The 26375-nt window shown below is 52.5% G+C and overlaps 1 protein-coding gene across 1 annotated transcript in view; it reads right to left on the bottom strand.

The window, feature by feature from the left end:
* CDH22 (cadherin 22) overlaps window positions 1-26375 on the bottom strand; it is a 76632-nt gene that overhangs the window by 31384 nt on the left and 18873 nt on the right. The window contains exons 2-4 of the mRNA XM_042049127.1: window positions 20368-21326; window positions 16200-16494; window positions 6844-6963 (exon numbers count right to left, since the gene is read on the bottom strand). Of these exons, the coding sequence (XP_041905061.1) occupies window positions 6844-6963; window positions 16200-16494; window positions 20368-20592 (640 nt within the window). The 5' untranslated portion in view covers window positions 20593-21326. The remainder of the gene's footprint in view (window positions 1-6843; window positions 6964-16199; window positions 16495-20367; window positions 21327-26375) is intronic.

Below are 26375 nucleotides of genomic sequence, written 5' to 3' on the forward strand. Positions count from 1 at the left end.
TGGGCAAGCACTATCTCACTGAAATTTAAGCAATTCTGTTAATTAACGGGGTCTGAAGCATTTTATAATGAAAATGATTCATGTCAGCACAATAGTGATGAATTGGGATGAGAGGGAAAAAGCTCATGCATTCACCAAGGCTGTAATGACTTAACTGAGCTGCTCGTAATGATATAGTTCATAATATGCCATGCAAGATGGGAGGAAAGTGCTCAGGCACTTCCCAGAACACCTCCAAGGTCACTCGTCCCGACGGGGAGCAAGTCCAGGCCATTTGGCACATACAGAATAGGGCAAATGTCCCCAACCAGCCCCTGTTCTTCCAGCAGCACAAGGCAGACAAAATCTCTGCCTGTGGCTGGGGTGGAGACTGATCAGAAACTCCCTCTCATGGTGTTGTGGGTCTAGTCCATCCTGGAAAACTGGGGATCTGCTGCAGACAAACTGCCCTGTGCCCCAGACCTCCAGGAGCCCCAGCAGGATTGTCACTGGGACACTATTCCCAAATTGCATGGGCCACACCAGGCCACCAGCCCAAGAGTCAGGCTGGTTTTTTCTTCTAGGCTGAGGTACTGCTCACCATTTGCTAGTAGCCATGGCAAATCAAGGTCTCCACACAAGCTATGTGCACATGTGGCACTATGGGCACTGCCTTAAACACCCACCAGCAGCAAACCTGCACGGTCCCATCTTCCAGAGCCAAGATAGTCTCTGCTCCCAAAACCTGACCCCCTGGGACTCTGCAAAGAAGCTGCAAGGGATGGTGACAGACCTTCCTCAGGGCTGTACACAGAGCACAGAGAAGTTATTGCTACCATCTCCCAAGATTCACCTTCTTTCCAGCTGGAAAAACTGACAAATTTTGTCTTTCCCAGACACTGCTAACAAAGTAAGAACAACCTCGAGCTCAGACTTGTCTCTCCCATTCTTGTCAGTATCTGTTATAGCTGAATAATGCGGACACATGGTGGCATACCCTCTGGTACAAGGCACATGTGGCTTTCCAGCATGATCCAGATTAATCAGTATAATTACCAGGCAAGGGGACACTTACAGCATCACATAAATGCCACTGAATCTGCTCCAACGGCAGACTCTTTTTGGGCGATAAAAACAAAGCAGGACGAAGCACTCAGCAGGTAACTGCCTTCCAGGAATCCCATCATTATGGGCTTTGCTCTGCTCTCAGGTACTTCTAGGTCGGATGTCCACATCCTCAGAGACTGTTTGGACAAGGCACCTTCCAGCTGAGGGCAGAAGGAGCAGTAAGGCAGAAAGTCATGGAGTAACAAACAGGGAGCTATCCTAAGGAGGTTCCTGGTCCATCTACAGCTCAAACCAGGCAGTCTTCAAAGGCAGATGAGATTACCCTGGGCCATAAACAATCAAATTTTTAGTATCTCCAGGGATGGAAATGCCATCATCATGGTGACAAGGCTTGTCTTCCTGCCATTTGGATCTTTTTACTGTGCAAGCCTGAGAAGAGTCTGGGTCTGTCTTCTCTATCCCTCTCCTATTTAGCTGGATGAAACAGATTAATTCCTGCCAACAGCCTGGTCAGTTAGATCAAACCCATCTCTGCCTCAGGCCAGGAGTGGCAAGGCACCTGCCAAACAGACTGCAGATTCCTCACCTGTGCCCTCACCTGCCTGCAGGGACATAGAAATACCAATATATCTGCCAAGACACGAGTGCTGCTGGAAGCACACATCCTGGAAGAGGTCAGCCCTTGCAAGAAGAAGTCTTAGCCCCAAGACCCAGCACTTCAGTCACCCTCCATCCCCCCATCCTGTCCTTCAGCTCAGCGCAATTTGGGAGGCAGAAGCTAAAGGTGGTCTGAGTGAGGTATGAGGCACAAGGGTTAGGGGGTTCATGGAGCACCTAACAAGGGCTTGCTCCAGGCTGGAATCAGCCTTGCCCATGCCAGTGCAGAGACAGCACACTCACCCTTCCTTTGCCCCTTCTTTTTAGCAGCTAAGTCCCTCATCATTTAACATTAATCCCCTTGGCACATTAGTAGATACACTCTAATTTCCTCAAGATGACCAAACATACAACTTGGTCCCAAATCAGCTGAAGTTCCTGCATCAGTCTGAAAAAAGAGCTGTTAATGTTCAACATTGCTAATAAGAGGAATCCCCTTAAGTAAACGTGGCTTCTCTGAAGACTCCTGTGCCTCACACTCAGACTGCCTTGTGCCTGTGCACAGCTCTGGTGGATAAAGGACAGGGATGGGGCACAGACCTGCACAACCCTCTGGGCACACAGGACCACACACATACTGATACATGTGTGTTTCCAGGCACCAAGGAGCATTTTTAACAAACTGGCAAGAGCAGCAGAGAAATGTGTTCTGCCCCCCACCACCACATCACACAGATCAACAGCTCATCAGCCCAGCTCAGCATGCAGCAGGCTCCCAGACACAGCTCCTCTCTCAGTCCAGCTTCACTGCCCCAGGACCAGGGCTGTGGTCTATCTCCAAACACAGCAAGGCTGGAAGGTAGGGATGAAACAACTAAGGACTGAACACAAATAACCATCAGCTTCATCCCAGCAGGCCAGTATCTCCATTCTTTTTCTCCCTGGCATAAAAAACCTCTAAGCCCTTACCAGCTCGGTCTTTGAATCAGGACACAGGCTCTAAAACTCAGGAGCTGGTTTAAGTCATCATAAATACCAGACTGCATTTCAAATACCCTCTGAGTCCTTCTGCCTTTTTCCTGCATTCAGCAGAGTGACAGATTTGAAGAACAACCTCTTCTTTACGGTAAAAAGTCAGGTTCCCTTGCACTCCCCCAAACTGACAAGCTGGCTTTTAAGGAAAGCACCAAGCATCACGAAACCTGCAGTGTTACATGCTGTGGTTGCTCTGTAGCACTCAATATCCCTGCAAAGGGATGAACAAGACTGCTGGAAACAGGGGCACCAGGTTGTGGGGTGTTGGGCATTTTCAGGTTCCCTCCCAAGGAAGGCTGTGTGCAAGGGATCACAGGGAGCAGTGAGTCTCCAGCCACGCTGCCCAGGGATAAGAAAGGGCACTGCAAAGGACATGGGAACAGACATGAGCAGGCAGGCACAGCTGCCTGCCAAAAGAGAGATTTGCCCCTATAAAGGTGAATAATCTGCAGTGGTACAAAGAATGTAGGGTGATATAAAGCAGCATGAAAACACAGCCCTGGGATTTAAATGCACAGATTTCTCCTCTCACGTAGATGCACTCAGAGTGCCCACACTCAGGTGCCTGTCTCTGTATCTGAAAAGTATCATCTTGAAAGATCTTGGTGAGGATGAGATTCCTGGAGCTGGAACAGGAGCTGTCACTAAACCTCCCACCCTGTGTCACTCTGGGCAGAGTTGGGCTCATGGCCCAGCAGTGGTGAGGGGGGCTCTGCTGTCAGATTAGTGCTCTCACCCATAGCCAACACCCACCACAGCAGAAGAAGCAGCAGGGCAGAGCTGTGTGCTGGTCGCTGTGAGAGCACAGCCTCCTCAGCAGACCAGGGCAGCCACAGCACAGGCACTGCAGCTCACCTGCTGCAAGGAGCAAGGATTGGCTGCACCCCTTCTGAGTGAGGAAGGCAGCACAAAGCAGAACAAGCTTAATGCCTGCAGGCTCTTGCAACAAGTCACGGGGTTATTCTTATAGCTGGCAAGAAAACCTTGCCTCCAAAGCTTGTACATACAAAGCTCCCCATTCACACCAAAAAAGCCAGCCTAGACCTTCAGCATGCACAGGTGAAGTTCTTGAACCTGATTTGGGGTACACAACACAAGTTTCAGTCTGTGAAACTGTCTTGGGGTGACTTTATGATGTGTATCCCATATCGCTGCCCTACGCCCAGAAATTAATTCTTGTGGCTTTCTATGCCTCTAAACTGAGCCTGAGAGGGAGAAGGAAAAACTGAGCAACACTTTTTCAAAGCAGTTTGCAGCTTGTTCAAGGTCACACAGAGATAGTGACTTTTTTTTCCCAGCTGCGGCAGGGGAGTGAGGAAGCAACCGGCTTGCTGCTCCTGGGTCAGCTCTTGGCCAGTTGTTCAGCTTCTTTTTCTCCAGAGAGAGACTGAGAGCTGAACTTTTTTTCCCTTCCCTGGAATTTCGGATTTTCTCCCTTTTCTACTGGACTGCTCCAATACCAGAGCACACCAGGAGGACTTTCCACCTAATCTCAAAGCATGAGAGTGGCTGGTGTGTATGACAGAAAGAAAAGCCCATGTGCATCAGCTGTGCTTTCTCTTCAGCATCATTCAATTCTGGAATCTTCCTGCAGCATAAATGCCATACTGCTGCTCCCACTATTGCAGTGGAGCCATTTAGATGCTTGTCTTCCTCCAAAAAGACCCGAGACACTACAGGCATTCAGGACTTACTGAGTGGCAGGACTTGGCATAGCACAGCATCCAGACGGTTTGGGTCTGCCTGTGAAAGGTCCATTGAAAACAAAATCCCAGCTGAACACTACAGCTGGTAACATCCAAGAGCAGGAGACAAAGCCAGCTACACATGGTCCATGTTCTGTACTCAAGCATGGAAACTACTTTTGTACATGCCACACCTGTGCTATGTAGGAGGGTGTGAAAAGAACACAAGACAGGGAGGGAAGAAAGAACCTGTGCTGGAAGGAGTCAGGGGCTGAGGTGGTGTGCAAGGCAGCACATGCATGCATGGACCTGCAAGGAATGGCAGAGAAGGAGGTCAAAACAAAAAAGGGAAATCAAATTGTTCTTCATTACCATATATTATAAGAAATGTAACATGCCAGGTTTTAATGGTTCTTTTTATGGCCATTAATAACAATGGTGGCTCTGAGAGCTACACTGCTGCTATGGATAATTAAATCTTATGCTCAGGGCAGAAGCTGGGCCACCCCGGGCAATCAGACCTGGATTCCCCTGTGCAGCATAAAGACTTATTCTAACAGAATAAGAGTGGGAGCAGGCTGGGGTGTGCTTGGATGGATATGATGACACTGAGTGCCCCCACAGCACTGCTGCATCCACATGGGCCAGCACTGACAAGAGGGGCACGAGGCCACAGCACAGGCTGCAGCCACAACCTGAGCGGCTGATGGGCAGAGCTGCAGCCCTGCAGTGATGCCACACTGCCATTTGCAATTCAGACACTGCCAGAGTCAGCCCCAACACCTGTGTTAGCAGCCAGATATCCTGGAAACAGACACGCTCAAGAGGGGCCGGAGTCTTCTGCAGACTGTCAGCAGTTTTGCCTTTGTGAAACACAAGCAAGTAAAACAGTAGATCAACCCCCCAGTGTACAGAAGAGCCAGCTTGAGAATTAAGACGCAAAAAGTCAAGGAATCAAGAAGCTTGGATTCCCAGAGTGACATTAATTCTCACCACAGTCCCACAGGGCACATTTTAGTTTATGCCTTAATACAGAGCATTAATGTGGCAGGAAGCTGAGCCTCTGCACGTCCTGGCTTGTGCAATTTGCTCCCAGTGGTCCCTCTCCATTCTAGCAGCCAGACTTCCACTCACACAAAGCTGTCTCAGATTAACAGAATCTCACGTGCACCTGAATTTTCAGTGTTTAGCCTATTGTTCCTACACACACAATATAAAACAAAGCAAATCTGGGAGAGAAGAGAGCCCAGGTGCAACAGCTCCAGACCAAGGGGTGGGTACAGCCCCAACCAGCTGCTTGCTGCCCTCTCCCCACTGCACCAGCCTCTGTCCAGCCAAAGGCATTTTCCACCACATGCCACAGTGCTGATGTCAGGTGTGTGTAGGAGCTCCCAAACTCCGAGATCTGAGCCTTCCTCCAGCAGCAGCCAGGCTGATGGCAGAGCCAGGGCTGGGACCAGCTTCCCCATGTGCACCAGAGCGTTGTGAGGAGGTGCAGGGCTTCTTGCAGATGCAGAGGCTCAGGCACACAGACCTTCTTTACACTCTCCTTACACCAGAATCTCCAAACAAATTTCACTCTGACTTACATAAAAACAGCCTCAGAAAATATCTATCAGCACAGACACAGATCAGCCTGACAGAGACTGGTACTTCAGCCCAGGGGTTGATATCAGTCCATGCCACTGTGGTTCAGCAATAGGGTGGGGAGGACTTTGCTGTCCAGTTTTCCAACACAAGCTGCAGCCCCTCAGCCTGCTTGTCCTTTGACAAATTTTCATTAAACTATGGGCACTTTACTGCATGCTTTGTGCCTTAAATATCTCTTATTAGCATTTGAGTGTCTTCCTCCTTAGCAAGCTTGTGAGGCTCCCATTAAGGGTAATGAGAGTCAAACTCCTGGGAGGCAAGGAGAATATATGCCCCAACATCTCCTGGTTATGGTCTCCTCTAACCAGTATGTCAGAGCATCATCTGCCAGGGATTTATTACAGAGGCATTTTACAACAGGCCCTATTATAAGTTATTAAGGAATGGAGCAGCTTCTACTGTTCTTTCATTAAATATTAATAGAACATTTATAAACCTATCCTTAATTTAAAGTGTTACCTTTAATCAAAGCCCTGGTGATAATGATGCAGCCTTTGGTAAGGCCCCTCTGGTAGTATTTAAACCTTCTACACTGAAGTTTTATGCGCCTGTGGGGGCATTCCTGCTCCAGGCAGAGAGGAGCTCTGGCCAGTGCAGGTGCAGACCAGGCACTCTGGGCTGGCAGCTGCAGATCCTGCCCGCTGCAGGCAGGGCATGGAGCTGGGCAGCAGCCTGAGCAGGGCTGCTGAGCTTCCTCTCCAACACCCCTGCCATGAGAATGCAGCATCAGTGGCCAGCAGGGAGGCACAGAGCTGCTGGGTCACAGCCATGCCCAGGACACACGGCCACTGTCGGGTCTCCTGCCCCAGCCCAGCTGGGTGCTGCTCACCTGTTTTACTGTCCACAGTGAAGTGCTGCTCCCCCTCCAGCACACTGTAGACTACCCGGGCACTGCTCCCATAGGTGGGGTCGTCAGCATCAGAGGCCATCACCTGCATCACAGAGGTGCCTGCAGCAGGGACAAGAAGGAAAACAGAAAGTCAGGGAGGAGTTGAGAAGAGCAACACAGATCTCAGAGCAGAGCCAAACACTGACTGCTTGCAAATGATGAGGGAAAAAAGAACAGCTAGGTGCAAATGCAGCATCACCTCCCCACCAAACACCTGAAAGTCAGGACTCCAGACACTGCTGCAAATGCCTCTGGCATGCTGCAGAGTGGCAGGAGGGACAGAAGGGACAGGATGCTGGGCCATCCTGGGGCAGGGCCTGCTCTCCAGGAGATCACTGGTGTGAACAGCCGGGAGCTTTTCTCCCAGTAGCCTTCTACTGGACCATCTAGGAAGGAGCTGGGGATATCATACTCACACCTGCCCCTCCTGTCAGCACAGAGTGACATGGTCACCTCGAGACCACAGAGAGACCACCCAGCTAGGGCCTGACCCACGCTGCAGCACCACTGGAGCCCACAGACCTGCACAGGGACAACAGCCACAGGAGAGGAAAGGCTTTCACTTGCCCAGAGCCAGACATAGCACCAGGTCCTCATGCTCTACACGTAGCAGGGCAGGAGGACTATAAATTGGATAAAAGTCCATCAAATGTCTGCAATTAAGTTATTGATTTTCAAGGCTGCCTCATTAAACTGGGCACTTCACTCCAACTGTCCCTGTGATGGCTTTAATTTGACATCATGTTCAATTTAACAAAAGCGGGACCCAGGACATGAGGGTGGGGGCAGGAGCAAGGGGGCTGAGATCTAGAGAGACAACAGAAGGCAGGAAGGAAGGGAAGCCTAACCCTACCTCTAGACACCTTGAGAAAGGAGGTGGTGTGACCAAAGCATTATGAGGACAGGTTACCCTGTTTCATTTCTAGCACCAGACTCAGTGCATCCCTGCCCAGAGGTCAAGCCCTGGCACCAGTCAGTCAGAAGCAGCCTCTGTTCCTATGTCACACCAGGCAGATATGGAGCTGAAACCAATCCAGAGGGGGATGAGAAGCTTCAGTTCCTGGTGCCTTCCTCCTCCCTTGCCAGGAGACCACAAGCCCAGAGCCTGCAGGCAAGCCAGGGAGCTCCTGCACCAGACCTGCCTGGTCTCAGGCACAAGATGAGGCAGCACAGACAGCAGTGCTGCTGTGAGCAGCTGGGATGCACACACTGCCCCCAGTCCAGTTCACTCTGATCTCCTGGAAAGGGTGTTCACTGAGGGAAGTGAGCAGTTACCATGGTTGCTTTTCATTCTCCCTGGCAGCTTTCTCAGAGCTGCAGCTCTGCTGATAACAGGAGAATCCCCCTCATCGGTCTTCAGCAACAAGCTAGTTCGAGTCAACTTATTTATGCTTTGCTGTCTCCAGTGAAGTTATGGTGCATCCCTGCCAGGCAAGTCCAGATTTTACACCACGGCAACACTGGCTCTCTGCCTCGCAAACAACTGTTTAAGAAATACTATTGCTGCATTTCCTCCTCCTCTCCCTGGCATCACACAACTCCTTCAAGCAGGTAAGAGCCAAGGCAGATCACCCCCACACCAGCACTGCACATTCCCTTGGACAGCTTGGCATGTTCCCTTGGGAAGCTTCTGCTCAGAGAGCAAAAAAAGGGACCAGAGAAGAGAAATGACACCAGGATCTCCAAGCATCCCTCTCCCAGCTGCAGTAGAGAAGCCAGCTAGGGATGCTGGAGGTGCCAAAGTTTGAGAATCACACAAAGCAGTACCTGCCCCTGGGAACAAGAGAGGGCTCCCTCTGCACAGCCTGGCAGCAACCAACCGAGAGCCCGGTGTCCACAGCAGCACCCACTCCTGCACCTGCAGCACAGGCAGAGCCTGCTGACTTTGCACAAACATCCCATGCTCCCAGAACCACTTGTTCCTGCCTAGGGTGAGGAGATTCAAAACTCACCCACAGGTACCCAAGCCCACAGAAGGCTCCTGGCCCACAGCTGCTGAACTCTCCCAAGAACTGGAGCAACAGGGCAGCAGATCCAGCTCCATGTCCCAGGGGTGAGCCCCATGTTTGGGACCAGAGCTTTCTGCTCTAGGGCAAGGGAAACCAAGAAGCACGAGGAGCATTGCAGCAAGACACCTTCACTCAGAGGCAGAGGATGGGGCACACTGCCCTTGGGCTGCAGCCAGCAATGCCAGAGGTGCCCTTCCCCACCTGCCCTCACAGCATCTCATTAACAGAAGAGCAACATCAGCCAGGTAGGGAACACTGAGCCCACTTTGTGCCTTGACCTGTCGCCCGCGAAGGTGCACTGCAGCCTGCTCAAGGTCACCTAAAGGGTATCAGGAATCTATCAGTTCAACTTTCCAGCATCCTCCCCTAATCTCCACTTATCCCTTTTCCACCCCTCCCCTCCCACTCTCTTTCCATGTAAAGAGCAATGGTGTTCAGTTTCAGCTTAACCTGGTCTCCTCCTTTCTGCAGAGACAAGTTTTCCCTGGCTCCCACCCTGCTCCAATATTAGTCCCTGCTCTCCAAGCACAGCACTGCCCACAGCAAGTACAGCATGTACAGCTTTTATTTAGTTTTCTGGCACATGCCTTAGCCATAAAAGATACACTAAATAAAATCTAAACATCCATCATGTACTCTATCACCCGCCTCCCATAACCAAGAAGCCTAAGCCTGTATCCAGAGAGATAATTAGACATGTAAAATGAGATAAGACCTTGGTTCCTCCCCCGACCAGCTCACTCCAGATCATTCCAGATCAGAGGAAACCAACAATTTTACATAAAAATGAACAGGTCAGTAGGCATCTCTTATTCTCCTTCTGCAAAGGTGTGATCTGGCACAGCAGATCAAACGAACCCTGCTTCCCCCCAGAAGAAAGGGGGAACAAGACCCTCACTTCCAGAGCAATCCTTCCTCCAGCCTAGCTGACTCTGGCTGCCAGCCATCCTCTGGCCCCATGGGCCCTGCCTGGGCTGCCCCCATTCCACACCCTGAGCCATCCTGGAGATCTGCCAGGGACAGCAGCCAGCCCTCAGCTCTGCCAGCAGCATCCCTTCTCCGCTGTGAGCCAGGGTCAGCAGGGCAGGGAGGGGCACCGAGAGGTGCCCACGATGCCCCAGAAGCTGCGGGATGCAGGAGCTGTGTCTCTGCAGGGTCTTATCCCACGAGTGCAGAGCCCAGCCCGCCCAGCCACCCTGCCATGCTGAGTGTCCCCAGGGCACAGCAGCTCAGCCCAGTGCCCTGGATGGGATGGATGGGGCTCTGCAGGGCACCTATGGAATAGCAGTGCAGGTGTGTCCTGGCATCCGTGACTGCCTTCCCACAGGACCCAGAGCCTCTGGGGCCAGTCGCAGCAACCCTGCAGGAAGATGGCTGATAGCTCCAGACCACTTGCTATGCCACTCACTAAGCTAAAAGATGTGTTGACAGGCAAACTCCAAACACATCCTCAAGCAGAGAGGCCCTGCACTGAATCCACAAGCAAGTGGCTGGGACCTGTCACTTCCCCAGGGACAGAAGTACAGCCAGGCTCTGGGCAGGCAAACAGGCAAATGAGCAGCAGGAAAAACCAACACTTGCTAAATTTGACTGTCCCTCCTCATGGCAGCAGTCACCCTTCCGAGATGAAACCAGGAGCCTCTAGATGCTCTCCAGACCAGCTCTGGGACTCAGTTGCCACCTTCAACTCAGGCAGAGACCAGGGACACTTTCTGGCCATGCTGAGACCCCTTTCTGTGTGGATCTGGCCAGCTCCAGGACAGCACTTCAGCACTTCAGTCCTGCAAAACATCAGAACCCTGCAAGGAGTGCTGTGTCACACAAAGCCACGTGCTCTGGCCTGATGCCAGCGTGCAGCACTTGCATCCCAGGGGCCTGAGTGCCATGGGGCAGGAGGCAGGTGGGATTTTATAAACAATGCAATTCACAGCTTTTGTCTGGCCCCAAACACCTGCAGTGGCTGATGCACCCCAGATACACTCAGGGAGGACATCAGGGGAAAAAAAATGAACTAGAGCAGCTTAAAAATTACTGGAGCAGAAGTGAGTTTCTTGCAATCTTGTGAACATCCTGATTTGGTAGAAAGCCAGGCCCAGAGGAGATTCACTGCAGAGCCCTCACACCCTGCAGGACCAGCCCAAGGGTGATAACCTGCCAGGGGTGCAATTGCTCAAATGTGCTACTGTGGAACTTCTTTTGGGGTGTCTGGCCAGAGAAAGCCACTGCACAAGGCACCCCACCCACTGGCATGAAGCAGGTAAACATGGTGCCATGGGGAACAAACCAAATCATTCCATGAAGAGGCCCAGGTTCCCTGAGGGGCTGCCAAATGCAGCCTGGATGAGGTGGTCTCTTGGGCAGGGCAGTGTTTGGAGCCTGTCCAATGACCTAGAGCACAGTGCAGATAGGGAAGGACTCATCTTACTAAGGACAAACAGACAGGGCAAGCCCCAGCTCCCAGCCACTTGCAGTCCCAGCAGCTTCCAGATACACACAAGTGACTTAAGCACTTTCTAGCAAGGGCAGGGGGGGAAATCAGATTGCCTGCAAGTGTTCTGGCTGCATGGTAAACAAAGTGTTTTTCTCTGCTTCCAGCATGGAGATTAAAAAATTTCTCTTCACAATAATCACTTCTGCATTCAGCCAGTTTTGTGCTGGAGTCAGGGCTTGACCCCAAGTTTCTGCCTGTACAGCTAAATCGCCTCTAATCTGGACATGGTGCTACACAGAGAAATAAGAGTGAAATGCATCAGGGGAGGAGTATGTTCTGATGAAAGCATATGCCTTTCCTGGCATGCTCCTCACTCCAGGCCCTGCCTGCTCCCCAAAGACCCCACAAGTGAGCTCTGGGCTGCAACACCCACCCTGTGCAACCAACAGAGCTGGCTTACAGGAGGCACAGTGTGCTGGATTTGGGCTCACGCATGAGTGCAGCAGACAGCTGTTAAGCAGACCCCAGGGAGCTCAGGAAAGGAGCCCAAAATACAGCTAATTTTAGCATCTCCTGTAACAAGGTGAAGCTCCTGCAGTTCCAAGGCAGCTGGCTGGGTCCCATCCTACATTGTTCTGCAGCTGCAGGTCTCTCCCTCTGGTACTGGATTCTGCTCAACTCTGATGTTTTGGAGAGATCCACACTGGGGTACCCACAGAGGCTGAGCCTCAGGTGCCAGCACTGATCAGCTTTCAAGCTCTTGGCCAGCAGCCTCTCCCTGAGGTGACAGGACAGCAGTGGAGCTGTGAACAGGGTTTGCAGCTCAGGCCCCATCCTGCAGACAGACTGCTCCTTGGGGTGCACAGCAGTCAGTGAAAATGCTCCCAAGCAGCCCCAGGAGCCCGTTTTCCTCAACCTGGGTGACTCCAGAGCATGGCCTCCAGCCCTGCCCCCCCCTCAGGGGGCTGAGAAGGGACCTCTCTACCCCTCTACAGCCCCAGCTGCCCTCCCTGCCAGGCCCAGGTCCAACTGCCCCTTCTGCACTCAAATGCAGCAAGCATCCCACAGCAGCTGCACTACTGCTCCTGATGCCCCAGGCCAGATCAGGTTTCTAAATAAAAGCCAGTTGCTGGTTTTGCAGCTGGTTCTGCTGTGCCAAGGGAGGCCAGATAAAGTTGTTGGGTCACCTTCCATTTTTGATGTGCTTCTTCTAAGTGCAGGATATCCCTGTGTAGAAAACAATGACTTCCCCAGCCTGGATCATAGGCTGGGGTTAGCTCCAGGCACCACCTCTGCCTTTTACAAATCCCACACTCCAGCCTTATCCTCCTGACCATCCCGCATCTGCCACTTTTGATCCATCAGATAACAACAGCAACCCCTTTCCCTTTGCAGACGTTTACAGTGAGTCTGGATGAGTTCATGGAAGACAGATACTAAAGCTGACTAAACCCCCAGAAACCACCCACAGCCAAAGAAATTTCCAAGCTGGAAACAGATGATGGCTGGGAGAATATTAAGAGGAGCATCACATGTCCTGTGCGTGCTGTTCCTCTTTCCTAAGAATGCACTCTGACCACTGCCAAGGCAAGGTCCTGGAACAAAGAGGCCTTTAGTCCACCCCCAGTCTCACAGTCTCAGGCAGCACGTACGATGTCTACCCAAACACACTGCCCTGGCCCCAGCACAGAGCAAGGGGCAGCTGTGTTGCAAAGCACTCCCAGTTACTCTGAGAGTTTGTGCAGTTCTCTCATTTGTTATTCCTTCTTAGACACTAGGAAATCAAATGACTTTCCCTCCCAATTAGTACTCCTTCATTATGCAAATAATGTCCTTTGATCTGCTCCTGCTGTCACAGAGCGGATCTGACTGTATTTGGTTTATTCCTCTTCACGCCCCAGGAAGGCACCCACCTCTGGGAGCTGGGACTCTGCTTTTGGCAGGGAATGGGGAGTGCAGCTGAGAGCTGCCTTGAGTGAGGACAAAAACCACCCAAGCACAAACCCCAGTGAGGTCTGGGGGGGAGGAAGAAGGTGTCACCCTTAACTTTTCAGGCTGGGATGCAGAGCAAAGGCTTCAGAGCAGCAGAGACAGGGAATGAGCAGCTCCCTACAGCTCCAAGCTGGAGAGCAGCCCTGCCCTTGGAATGGCCCCACCCCAGCCCCTTCCCCAGCAGAGCACAGCTGAATCCAAATGGTGCTGAGAGCACGCAGGATCACCAGCAGGTCCCCAGGCTTTGATGCTGATACACTAATAGCCAACCTTTGTACCCCTGCTTGGCCAACACCAAGCTGGGATCACCTCCAGCCACGCTCAGGAAGGCAGCAAGGCACACTCCCCATTCACTCTCATGAAAATACCCCACAGGTCTAGGGGAGATGCTCTGTCCAGCTCAGAGGCAGCAAATGTCACTATCAATACCAACCACAACAAAGCCACAAAATGATCACAGCTGCACCCAGCCTTGATGCCACAAAAGGAGCACACTCCCACACAAAAAGGGCCTGGTGGGGCATTTCCCATGAGAATATCTTGAATTTCACCTCCCTGGTCCAGCAGCTTCCCATGTACTGCACCCTCAGCTGTTCCTACAGCATCTGGAGCTGAACTTCTCACACCAGGTCCATGACCAGCCCCATCTATCTCCCAGCTGCTGAACCTCGGAGGGTTGAGCAGAAAGCTCCTTGCCAGTTTACACTTTCACAGGATATGTCCGTCTTGTCTTTTGTGCTGCCTGTTCCTGGGCAAAGCACTGGTAAGCTGAGGGGGAAGCAGGAGGGAGCTGGGGACTTGCAGCAGCATGTGGGTCCCTCCTGCTCTGCACTCACACTGCTGGGGCCCAGGCAGCAGCACCATGGGAAGATGATGTGTGATGCCCTCCCTGGGCCATCTCCAGGGTGAGGCTCCTTTGGAGGAGCCCATACACTCCCCAGGACGGCCAGGCTGCAGAAGGCTTGAGGCTGCAGCAGGCAGGTAGCCTGGAAAGCAGAACAGGCTCTTGGCTCCAGCTCCCCTCTCTAAGCACACAGCTGGGAAATGCAGCCCACGCCGTTCACAGTACTTCTCTTTACTTTTAACTTCCGAGTATTTTAATTTGCAGGAATCGCCTTCTTTCATGTTGTGAAACCGTGTTTCTTTCTCCCTCTGATCTCCAATTTCGCATAGAAACTGTCTCCTTTGATATGTCTTGTTCACATCAGTCTGATCAGGCAGCTCCATAATTGTTAGTGATTTTCAAAGAACTGGGATCCTTGTCTAATACTCAGAGTTGAGAATTCCTTGCTTTTTAAAATGTTGTTCAAGCAAATTAGATTAATTTAATTTCTTTCTTCCCTTTGGGAACAGGATGCCTCTTGCTTTGGTGCCCACATGCTGTCTTTCATTTCTCCAGGAGCATACAGCTATAGTTCAAGGGGTCACTCTCTGACTGAGGGAAGGATTTGCGCAGGTAACTGGAAGCGAAAGGAGAGCTTGGGATGCCTCAGGACAATTTTTTCTCCATACATCAACAGAATCCAAGCAGCAGCAGCTCCTCTGGTGCAGGCAATTCCTGTACATCTGTACCTGCTAGAGGCCACGCACCAGCCTTGCAATATGCTGCACATCAACCATGGAGAGCTGGAGCTCTGTCCTGAGGCAGAGCAGACCCGAGCACCATCTCCTGCGCTCTGCTGCCAGGATGCCTCTGCAGCCAGACCTTCCTGCAGCAGCACAGCAGGACCTGGTGCTTCACCTGACTTGGCCTGTCAAGCCCCTGGTGCAGCTCGGCTGCTCCCCCTGCCCCAGGGGCTCTCTGCAGTCCCAGCACTGTTACTGTCCCCTGTGCTGACTCATCCCCTGCTGACAGTGTTGGGGTCCTGCCTGATCTTCGATGTCAGCCTTTCACAAGCTGTCTTCTACCTGGATGTAGCCTCTGGGAACAGTGATTTACAGTTCCTGCTTGCAGCACATGCTGACACACACAGCCTGCTACAGAGGTAGCAGAGAGCCCAGGGAATGGCATGGACAGAGAACAGTGTGGACAGGGAATGGTGTGGCTCTGGGCAATGCAGCACCAGCCACTCTCACACTCCAGCTGTGCTCAGCAGCATGGGAACCCAGTAACAGGAGTGAGGGCAGCTCACACATCACCTCCCTGCACCCCTCCTGATGCTTGGGTGAGCACAAAGCCAACTGTCCTGCTCCTCATCATCCCAGCCTGGCCCCCAGAGCTTCAGTGAGGTTGATCACCAACACACTTAGAAGGGGTCTGGTGCCAAGGGGATGGGCAGCTAAGGCTTAACACAGGGAAGCCACTTCGGTCACAGGGACATGAATTCCCCAATCCCATCCAACAATGCCTGGCCCCTCAGAGAAGAACAGAGAAGGGCGTGGCAGTGCTGCATGGGGACACAAAGGGATGATGCCCGGGCAGCCCTGGGGCTCAGAAGAGCAGCAAAGCAGTGCACAGAGGATGGCCTGAGCTGGGGGAGAAGCACCACTCAGACCAATCTGAACCACAGGCAGATGTGAGCCCCTTGGCTTGTGAGGGCTTAGTCCAACCCCCCAGCATTGAGGAGGGAGTGGGCTGTACAAAGCCAGAGTCAATGCACAGCGGGCAGCTGGCACCACCACGACCCCGTCCCCAGAGCACAGCTTAGGGCTGAGACTGAGCACTCAGCCAAAGGCTGGCAATCAGCTCAGAGGATTTATCCACTTGCTTTTCTTAAGCCACCTTATTTATTTTTCCCTTTTGGTTCCCTAGCTCTGGAATCCCTGGGATTTGCAAGTAGTTTTTGTGGGGTACAGCAGGCTCAAGGCTTGACAGGAGAGAGGCACAGGTTTCCCAGCCCACATCCTCCCCTCAGCAGACCTACCGACGGGGGACAGCTCCGCCACGCTGCCGATGTAGGGCCCCTCCAGGAAGCGCGGCTCGCTGTCGTTGATGTCCTGCACCTTGATGATGAACTCCGACTCGGGCTCCAGCAGCTGGTCCGTCTGCCGGTCCCGGGCCTGCGCCCGCAGCGTGTAGAAGGTTTTCTGCTCCCGGTCCAGGCGCTCGGTGGCATGGATGTCACCTGTGATCTCATCGATGAGGAAGATGGTCCCTGCGCCCTCCCCGGAGATCGTGTACTTGATGGAGCCGTCTCCCTCATCCGAGTCTGAGTGGATCTGCCAGGGAAAGAGGGAAAGGGTGGGAGCAGGCTGGGGCCGTGCTTGTACCCAACCCTAGCCACCTGCACAAGATGCCTGTGGTCCCTGTGCGATGCCCCTCTGCTCCTGTTGGACTGGAGAATGAGAGCATCACCAGACAACTCCTGTGCACAAAGGAAGGCCCAATAAACTGGGACTTCAGGCCTGCCTTTAGGGCTCTGCAGATCACAGATTCTGCCAGTGCTCACCCCCACTACAAACCAAGAGACAAACCACATCAATAAGGGGTTAGGAGATGATGGAAAAGACAACTCAACTGCACTCCAAAAAAAGAGGCTTCCCTATGGGCAAGGACACAGGACTCTGGCAGTGTGGGATCACCTCTCCCAAGCTGCACAGGTACCTCAACATCAGCATCCATCCTCCTCTACACAACCAACTGCCCAAAGTCCATCCTCATCCACCCGCTTTGCCCCAGCCACAGCCACCCTCCATGATCTGGGCAGCTGGTGCTGACAAGTCTCCCTGCTGAAGAGCTCACACACTCGCTGCACCCCTGTGCTGGGTTTACATGGCAGGGTAACAGGGGGTCACGACATCCCATCATCATGCCCAGAGCCCCATCTGGACAAAATCTGCAAGAGAATGTGACAAATCGGCTCATGTTCAGGAGTGCAAACAGACCCTGAGGAAGATGCCTTTGCAGGCAATCTCTGCTGCTTCATTTTTTAATTAAGACAATGTTTGGAATTAGGAAAAGAAAGGGTAAACAGCAGCTCCCCATGGACCAAGAGCTGACTGGAATCCAGGCCAGACGTCCAGAGATAATTTTATTGGTGGCATTAAACTGAGTTATGAGGTTTTTACAATCCAGCCACTTATGAGAAATCTATTAACAGTAACTGGACAGGCAGAATGCATCTTGACAGAGAGCAGCATGGGCATTAATTGGGACAATCCATAACGGGACAGGCCCCCGGAAAGGTTTCATCAGCTGCTTTCATTTGTTTCCTACAATTTCTGCTTAGAATCAGCAAAGTCATGTCCCCCCTCCAAAAAATGAAAAAAGCCGTCCATTAATCGGCTAATGAAATATGAAAATGTTTATGGGCCATTCAATCTTCCAAACTGCAGTTCTATAAACCACCTTTCAGACATACAGCTCTACCAGCAAGAATTTATACCAGAGCTGCCTCTTTTTTTACGATGCCTTCATTATATTTGTCTTGTTAGATACAGTTTATATATTTATTTCATGAGTGAAGGACCCACACGTTAGACAATTCAATGCATTTTGCACAACATTCACAAATTACTGCCCATGGTGACACATCTCTCAAGGCTTGCCTGGAAGGAGATCTTCACTCAGCTCACAAATAGGGCTGTGAGGCCAGCAGAGTCTGGGACCACAGTGGTGGCTTTGGCTGCAAATCTGCTGGGGCAGCACCTCTTGGTATGTGCCTATGGGGTGGTCATCCTGCCCTGGCCCCCTGAAGCACCCTGCCCTGGTCTGTAGGGATGGTCATCCCAGCCTGGCCATCCAGTCCCAACCCTCCCCACTGGCTGGTGGAGAGCTTGCTGCCCACCCTCTTCACTTTATCATCCTCTCCCCAGTTCTCACTGCTACTCCGTGAGCTTTTCAGAACGAAGAAGGAGCACCAGGTACAGCACAGGTAACAGAAACCTGCATTTTTCTGCTGAACACCAGGCTCATGATTAATAATTAGGCCAGAGATAAAGCATCCAGCACCACATTGAGCTCTCAGCACATCCTCTTCACATATTTGCTCATTTCTGACTGCTCGGAGCAGACACCAGCATCCCTGCAAACCGGAATGCTAGGAAGAAAAATGGAGCCTGGGCTCAAGGGGCTGCAGAGATTGATTTACAGGGGAAGATTAAAAGAGCTAAATCTGTGCTGCTTGGCTAAACAACAACTAATGGGGGAGGGCTGGATCGCAGACTACAGAAGCCCAAGGGGAGATGCCATGGATGCGGACCACATCCCAGGGATGTTCTCTCCTCCCTGTTACAGCAGGCAGGCTTGGGGAGCACCGCGCTCCCACGCAGCCTCAGGGATCCCACCATTCCCTGGGCATGGCAGGAGACTGAAGTCACACAGCCCTGGCACACACTGGGCCTCAAGAGCCACCCCCCAAGAGGGACCACTCTGCCCTGCCTGCAGCTCAGCCCCCAAGCAAGGACAGCAGTGTCTGCAGAACTGGGGCATCCAGAGGGCGGATAAAAGGCTGATCTGTCCCATTTGTTAAACAGGAAAATAGTTTCCTTGTCCTAAAAGACTACAACCAGAATTGTTACAAAGCCATTAATTACATACTAATAATTAAATAAAAATTAAATATGAACAGAGGTGCACATTCCTTATTAAAAGCAATTAAACAGAAAACAGAGATACACAAATAAAAAATGACTCCGGGGCTAGAAAAGAAAGAAAATCAAATAAAAACTAGCCCGTAATAAAGGCGCACTCTGTTTGCTCCAACTCATAAAGCCTGAGTTCATCAATTTTCTTTAAATATTAGCAACTTAATTAAATCTGCTTTTTTCCCTTTAATCCTCTCCTCTATCTAAAATAGATCTGTCCACATGCAGAAGTTTGTAACTAGTGCTGACCCCATAATTCTATTTAAAAAACCCAAAGAAATCCACATCAAACTGACAGCAGCCTCAGGGGAAATTACAGTTCAGAAGAAGGATTAGCTGGAGAACCCAGATTTTATGGAAATGGTATCGGCCCTTCAGAAAGCACATGTAGGTGTGTGAGAGGCATCCACAGAGGGCAAGCCCCAGCTAATCTGCAGGGTCCCCCAGAGCAGCAAGGCTCTGGACCCACAGACTGTGCTAGGAGGGCTGGAACACTGCTGGGGACAACAGTGTCCCAGGCGAGCACTCCATCCTCTCCCAGTGCCAGGAAAAGCCTGGTCCTGTTGGCTTTCAGCTCTGCGGAGCCACAGGCAGTGATCTCAGTGCAGGCTGCCTGTTGTTGTGAGCCAGGCAGGTGATGGGGTTGGTGACGTGGAAAGGGGCTGTAAAATGGGTGAGTTGTAGGCTTCAGTTCATTTGGAGCCGAGGCATTGCCAGGCCTAGGACAGGGCCCCGTGCCTCTGCTGCTCCCAGGGGAGCCATGAATTAGCTGTGCCTGCTCTGAGGGCGGCGGAGGAGCACGGCTTTGAGTGTCTGCTGAAACGGACACAAATCACCACTGAAATCCCTGCTGGCCCCCAGCCAAGAAACCCATTTTCAAGCTCCTCCAAGACTCACGCCCAGACGGCTGAGGCCATCAGACAGCCCTGCTGTACAAGCTCTTGGGCACTTTCCTTCAGGGTGAGCCCATGCCTCCAGCTCTAGCTGGATTGTAGTGTGTTCCTCTGACTGGTCCCAACAGCTAGCACTGCCTTCACCCATATACAAACAACACATCTTCCTGACACAGGGGGCAGCTGCTTCTCCAAAGCTCCCAGAAAAGGATAAAGCCCAGCAACCTCAAGGTGAAATGCTCCTTCAGGCTCAGGACACCAGGAGTGGAGCAGAGGTCCATGTCCAGCCTTCCCAGGAGGTCACACACCAGGGAAGTGTGGTGAGGTCCCACCTACAGACCCAGTCCTGCCCACTGTCACCTGCCAGCAGCTCCCACAGAGACAGGGCTTCTTGCACCCACCACCAGACATCACAAGAACCCAGTACACGACTGTGAGAACACAGATGTAAATCTCGGTGCGTGCTGTCCTCATCTTTGGGAGCACATTAACCTAATCGCAGTCCACAGAGTATTTCTCTAGCCATGAACAACCTTCATGTGGGCCCTCTCTCTGCTCAGCATTGCCAGCATGTCCACTCTGTCAGCCCCATGAAGACATCAGGTCAGCTTACCTTCCCCACATACAGCGGCTCCGTGCCCGTGTACTCCTCCACCACAAAGAACTGATTCCAGACCCAGCCACGCTTCACTCGCCCTCCGGCCAGCAGTGCAGGGTCCCCGGGCTCCCCTAGGCCAGGGCCCTCCACCGCCGTGTGCATGGCCCAGGACCCCAGCTCCTGGATGGTGCAGAAGAGCAGCAGCATGGTCCACGAGAAGCCCTGCAGACCCTTCGCCATGGCACTCTAGAAGGCTGCATGAGCAGGAGCTTTTGGACAGGCAGCCAGCATCCTTTAGGGAAGAGCAGGAGGAAAGTCCACACTAGCAGTGTGCGGCTGCCCGGTCAATGCAGAGCATCCCCGTCCCTGCTGCATGCCGTGCCCTGCAGCCAGAGCACTCCTGTCCCAGCGCGAGTCACATCTGTGACAAGAGGTGTCCCGGACTGCCCACTTCTGGCGTAGGAGCAGTCAGTGCTGGTGCCTTGCAGGCAGCTCCTGGGTCTCCAGAGAAGAGTATGGCAGCTGGCATTTGTCCCCAGGGACAGAGCTGCAGGGCTCTGTGCTCAGCTGCTGCCGGTCTGGCTGGGGAACGGGGTGATGCACAGCCTGCTTCCCACCCCACCGGTGGGCAGGGAACGCCGCAGCGGCACACGGGGCACTGGCACCCACCGCTGGCATTCACTGGAGGAGGAGAGCTTTTCCACTAATGTTTTCACAGAGGACTTAAAAGGATGAGCTGCTGTGGCCAACGTCTGCTTGTCCTGTGGCAGCCTTGGACTACTGTGCGAGGGGTCTGGCAGTGCAGGTGCCCGGGCCTCATGTGCAGTTCACAAGGCCATTTGTAACTCCCATCTTGAGGAGAACGACATCCCAGTGTCTGGTGAAGGGTCCTTTGCCCAGATGATTCCAGTCACTTCCATTCTCTGCTGGTTCATGCAGGGAGGTGCGGGGCAGTCAGCAGCATCTCCAGGAGCCTGGAAAAGGCCAAGGTGTCAGAGCTGGTGTGAAAACAGGGCCCAGTGTCCCCCCCGTGCTGCTCCTGCAGCCTTGGTCAGTGTCTCCCACCCTGCCCTGCCCCGGGTGCTCCACAGCAGGACCAAGTCCTGCAGGTCCTGCCAGAGCAGGAACACAATAGGGAGGGCTGCAGAGCTCTCAGCACTGCAAACATCTGCTCCAGCAGGGACTCTGAGACCAAGGACCCTGCTGACAAGGGCACCCCCTCACCACATGGTCCTGGCTGCTGAGAGGAGTGATGTCTGTGCCAGGAGGTGTCATTGGTGCCCACACTGTTAGGAGATGTGTAGCAGCACTCCTAGCATTGCACAGCTGCCAGTGCCTGTGCAGAACCAGACCACAGCAGTCCTGCACAGGCAGACAAAGCTCATGCTGGGGGATGCCAGCCCCTGGGTGGTGCAGCCTGTCCAGACACTCCTGCAAACCTTCCCTGCAGAACCTTTCTGTCATCTCACCTCTGCAGCCACAAGCAGGAGAAGAGCATCTGTTCAAGAATTCCCCACCTGGCTGACTCTAAAGGTAACAGTTTGAAAAAGGGCTCTGTTGTAAGCTTCAAGCCACCCTCAAGGCACTAAGGGCTGAGACGTGAGACCTTTAGCCAAGGGTACATTGCATCCAGTGAGCACCTGGGGAGAAGAGGCCTGATCAGGAGATGGGGATGCAGCATCCAGCTCTCCCTGCACCAACGCCCTGAGCTTCCATCAGCGCTCTGCAATACCAGCCACAGCCTGATCTACTCATGAAACATGCACCAGTCTGCAGAATTCATCTCCTGTCAGCTGCTACTCTAAATAGGAGGCAGAAAGAGGGTGAGTGGAAAGGGAAATGATCCTGGACTAGATGTCCATCTACTCCCCATAGAAAGGGATCTGGACCATGCTTTACACAGACCCCTGCGTGAACCTAAACAGTCCCAGCTCTTCAGAGGAGGGACAGCTCCCACATATTTCTCCCACTCTTTCCCTCACTTGCCATTCCCCTGTGTGACTCCACCAATGGGGCTGTTTCCCAAAAAGGGAATGTCTGCTGCACTCTTTCATTTCTGCATTCACTTGTCTGGACAAACTCTTCCCTGAGAACCACAAGGCATCATTCCACGCTGTCTGCTCATGGTTCACAAGTTGTGTGTCACACAACGTGCCCAAATCTATTCACCAAAAGGGCTCACGCACATGGCGGGGGGGGGCGTCCCGCTAAGATCACTCACACACATTGGCCTCTTTTGTCTATTTGTGCCTCATTTATGTGCACACACATTTCCTCCCCGTGCACACACACTATATTCCACTCACACATGCACATCAGCTGTCACATGTGCCAGCCCTGTGCGCTTCATGCTCCAAGGAAAACAGGGTCTCCAGTGTATTTTCATGTTAGCAGTCATGGTACAGAAGCACTAACATTCCTCCCCACCCCTCCTCCCTGCCAGCCCATTTATTATGAAGACATTTCCACGCCAGCCAGGTGAGGTTGTTGGCAATGCCACGACTGGGTCTTGCAGCCAGACCTCCCCACAGAGAGAGAGAAGTGCTTCCTCTCCCTGCTCCCAAAGGGCAGCTGCACTGCTGGTGAGGATCCCTATCAAACACCAGAGTATTTAACACCGGAGACTTAGGGGAGCAAGATGACCTGGAGGTGGGTGACAGACCGAGCCATCTCCTCCCATGCATAGGGTAAAGGAACTTCATGGATCAAATGCAGAGATCAGGGTCCCTGCTCTGGCCCAACAGAGCCGAGGCTGCCTGACCCACACCAGGCTCCAGAGCAAGACACTCACAAGAACAGCACATGAGCAAACGTGCTTTATCACACTTAGGTGGGTATAGAGAAGATAAATACAACAAGGCATTGTGCACCACTGTCACAAACAGCACCTCTCCAAATTGTCATACCTAGGAGATCTGTGGTTATTTTGGAGTAGGTTACCCACACAGTGAGACATGTCAATAAACTGAACAGCACAAGCTGTGCCAGAGCAAGAGTTCCAGGTCAGCACCAAGGGCAAACAGTAAGTGTGGGAAGAACACCCTATCCAGCATCTCTGCCCTGCCACTCTGCAGCACTTTTGCAGGCAACACCTCCGGTTGTATCCAAAGTCTGAGTACAAATGAGTTGTAGCTTGTGAACTCAACTGCGAGAAAGATAATTTTAAAAAGAATCCATCTGCATGTGTTCTCAGGACAACTGTGTCAGCAGAGCCTTGGGGAGAAGCAGTCACCACCTGCTGAAGTCTCCCACTCTGCCCACCCAGCATCCTCTCCTTGCCATCCAGGAGCAGATCCATTTATAAAATCCTGCCAGAAGCCTGACAAGGCAGCAATGCCAGTGCCAGGGAGCAGTTCTGCAACACTGAAGGCCTTCTGAACACATGGGGAGGCTGAAAGAAAGCCAGTCCAATGGAGCAAGTCCTGGCACCACAACCAACGTCAGCATCCAGGGTCTCCAACTGAGCTGGCACATGAAAGCAGCACATTCCCACTGCCTCCAGTACACAGCACTCAGAGCACACAGCTAACAGAAAGCACCAACACTGGCTCCATGACAGCAGTAGGAGCCACCTTCATTCCCCTCATCACACCATTTCACACCTTAGTGGCATCTGATTTCCTCCACAACACAACTACCCCAGCCACACACTGTAGACAGCCCTGTGCACACAGGAATGGCACTGCTCCTTGTTCAGAAATGGACACTGGGCCTTCTCTGTCAGCCTGACCAGTTACAGCACATAAATGGAAGCAGCACAATCCCAAACAGTATCAATAAACCAGTAAAAATAACAGTTTAAATGCACACACTAAAGCAAGGCAGGAAAGAGGAAGTGAGGGCAGAAGATGCTGCAGTGGGCGAGCTCCACTTGAGCAGAGCAGCTCCCTGGCTGGCAGACAAGCTGGCCCACAGTTCCCAAGGCAACTTGTTCAGCCCTGTTGCATCTGAGCACTCCACAGAGCAGATTCTGCCACGGAGAGGAGAGTCCTGCTGAGCACCCATGGGCTGGGCTGCGTTGCTGTGGGAAACACAACCTTATGTATAGAGTCTCAGCTATTATGCTGTTTTTTATATTAACCAGATTTCTCATCTGAACTAATGCGGTTTGCTGGTGACTGTCTCACGTGTCCCAAGTTCAGCTACTCTCACCTGAGCTGTTTGCATGCTCTCCCTGTGGGCAGCAATGCAGGTGCTGTAACCCGAGTTGCCTCAGCCAGGTCCCAGACATCAAAACCCAACACACAACCTGTGGTGACCTCCAGTCACCTGCACCACAAAACGCTGACCCAGAGACACCTCTGTAGCCAGGCTCATTGCCACAAACCAGATTCCTCTTCTCCAGTGACAAATTCTCAGCCTGCATCTCTTCTGTGACGGCTTCAGGGTCATGTCTCTCCTCAGTGTGCACACCCTTCTTTCCAGCTGTCACACCACAGACCTCTTCCAGAGGCTGCAAATCCAAGAGCCCCAAGTCCTGCTCATGCCCTTGCAGCAGCAGGAATCAAGGCACCCCAGAAGGTCCCATCCACAGGAACCAGGACTAGCACAATATTTATTTCCCTGTGTTATTAAAAACCTTTCACCAACCGCTGGAAGTGCCACTTCTCTCTGCCTCACGTGAGCAGCAGGGCCGTAAATAACCAGTGGGAGCTGCTGCTGCAGCCAGCCCAGCCCACAGCAGCACACATGCACCCACATGGCAGCATGCCCAGCACTCACCACACCAAGCAGGTTTCCATGCAGAGGGTGAAGCACCAGACCCTCACACCGCCCCAGGCTCAGGGTGATGTCCCCTCTCCTGCTGCTCTGCCATTCCCACTTCCCAATTATCAGCAAAATTCCCCCCTCCCGTCAAGAGCTCGTGCAGTTTGTTGGTGTGCATTTGGCACAGCTATACTGTACATCATGTTGACAGTAGAAATTACATCCTGAGCTTATGTTTTACACTGTGCTCTGTCAGAACTCACCGCAGCCCAGTGATCAGGACAAATTGAATAGCATCCCGTCCATGTCAATATTTATTTCATCTTACAAATGCAGGCTGATGCAGGAGAAAGTGGGCAGGGGGAGGGGGAAGACATGGGCAGGCAATAGCACACCAGGATAGCACTGCCCAGTACACCACAGTCCTACATCACCACCCAACACGGCGGGGCCAAGGCAGAGGAGCCCAGGGAGGGCTGTCCCACCCAGAGGCCAGGGAGCATCCCTGGGAGCTCATGCAGTGCTCCCATGCACATAGCTCTTCTGGAAGGGTTGGCACACCAGTACTGTTCCTCTGAGACAAGCCCTAATAATTCATAGAAAATACAGAACTGCCCACCAGGTACCAGAAGATGCAAAGGAGGGGAAAGAGAGCCCTCTCTCCTCAACCCTAGCCTGCAGCCTCAGCAAACATGAGCTTGGATGTCCTGTTTGGCTCCTCACTCCTCCCAGCAGAGTGGTACCAGCTACCAGCACGAGCATCAGGACTGCTCCAGCTGTTCAGAACAGCCACAAGGATGCTACAAAAGCTGCTGAGGATCAAGGCAAGAGCAAGGCACTGCTTGTGCCACCCTCTAGAATGCAGAGCCACATCATGAATACCAAGCACAAGACAGGAACTTCTTAAAGCTTGGGCTTTCTTCTGCTTTTCCATGGCCCTTCCACACCCCAGAGGACACAAGGAAATGAAGGCTGCAGTAGGAGGGTTGCTGATCAGAGACAACAGCTCAGTCCTGACGCCCATGGTCCTCTTGCTGCTGGATTAGCTGCCTGCAGAATGAGTTAGAGCAGCAAGAAGTGCACAAGTTTCACACCAGCTTGTTCCCAAAACATGCAAACCTATCTGGAGACCCTTTCTAAAGAGTGGGGCCAACCTCCTGCGCTAACCAGCCCCCTCCATTCTCTGCCCAGCCCTTCCTGACCCCACTGTGCTTTTACCTGAGAGCTCGGAGGGTGTGCACTGGCTCCAGCACCATCCACACGTCAGCTGTGTCACCTTAAGGGAACAGCTGAAGCCACGTGCAAGCACAAGAGCA

The sequence above is a fragment of the Corvus kubaryi genome, unplaced genomic scaffold, assembly GCF_017639235.1.
Source record: "Corvus kubaryi isolate FWS band 111438036 unplaced genomic scaffold, C.kubaryi_AGA036_p1.0 134, whole genome shotgun sequence".
Taxonomy (NCBI): Eukaryota; Metazoa; Chordata; class Aves; order Passeriformes; family Corvidae; genus Corvus; species Corvus kubaryi.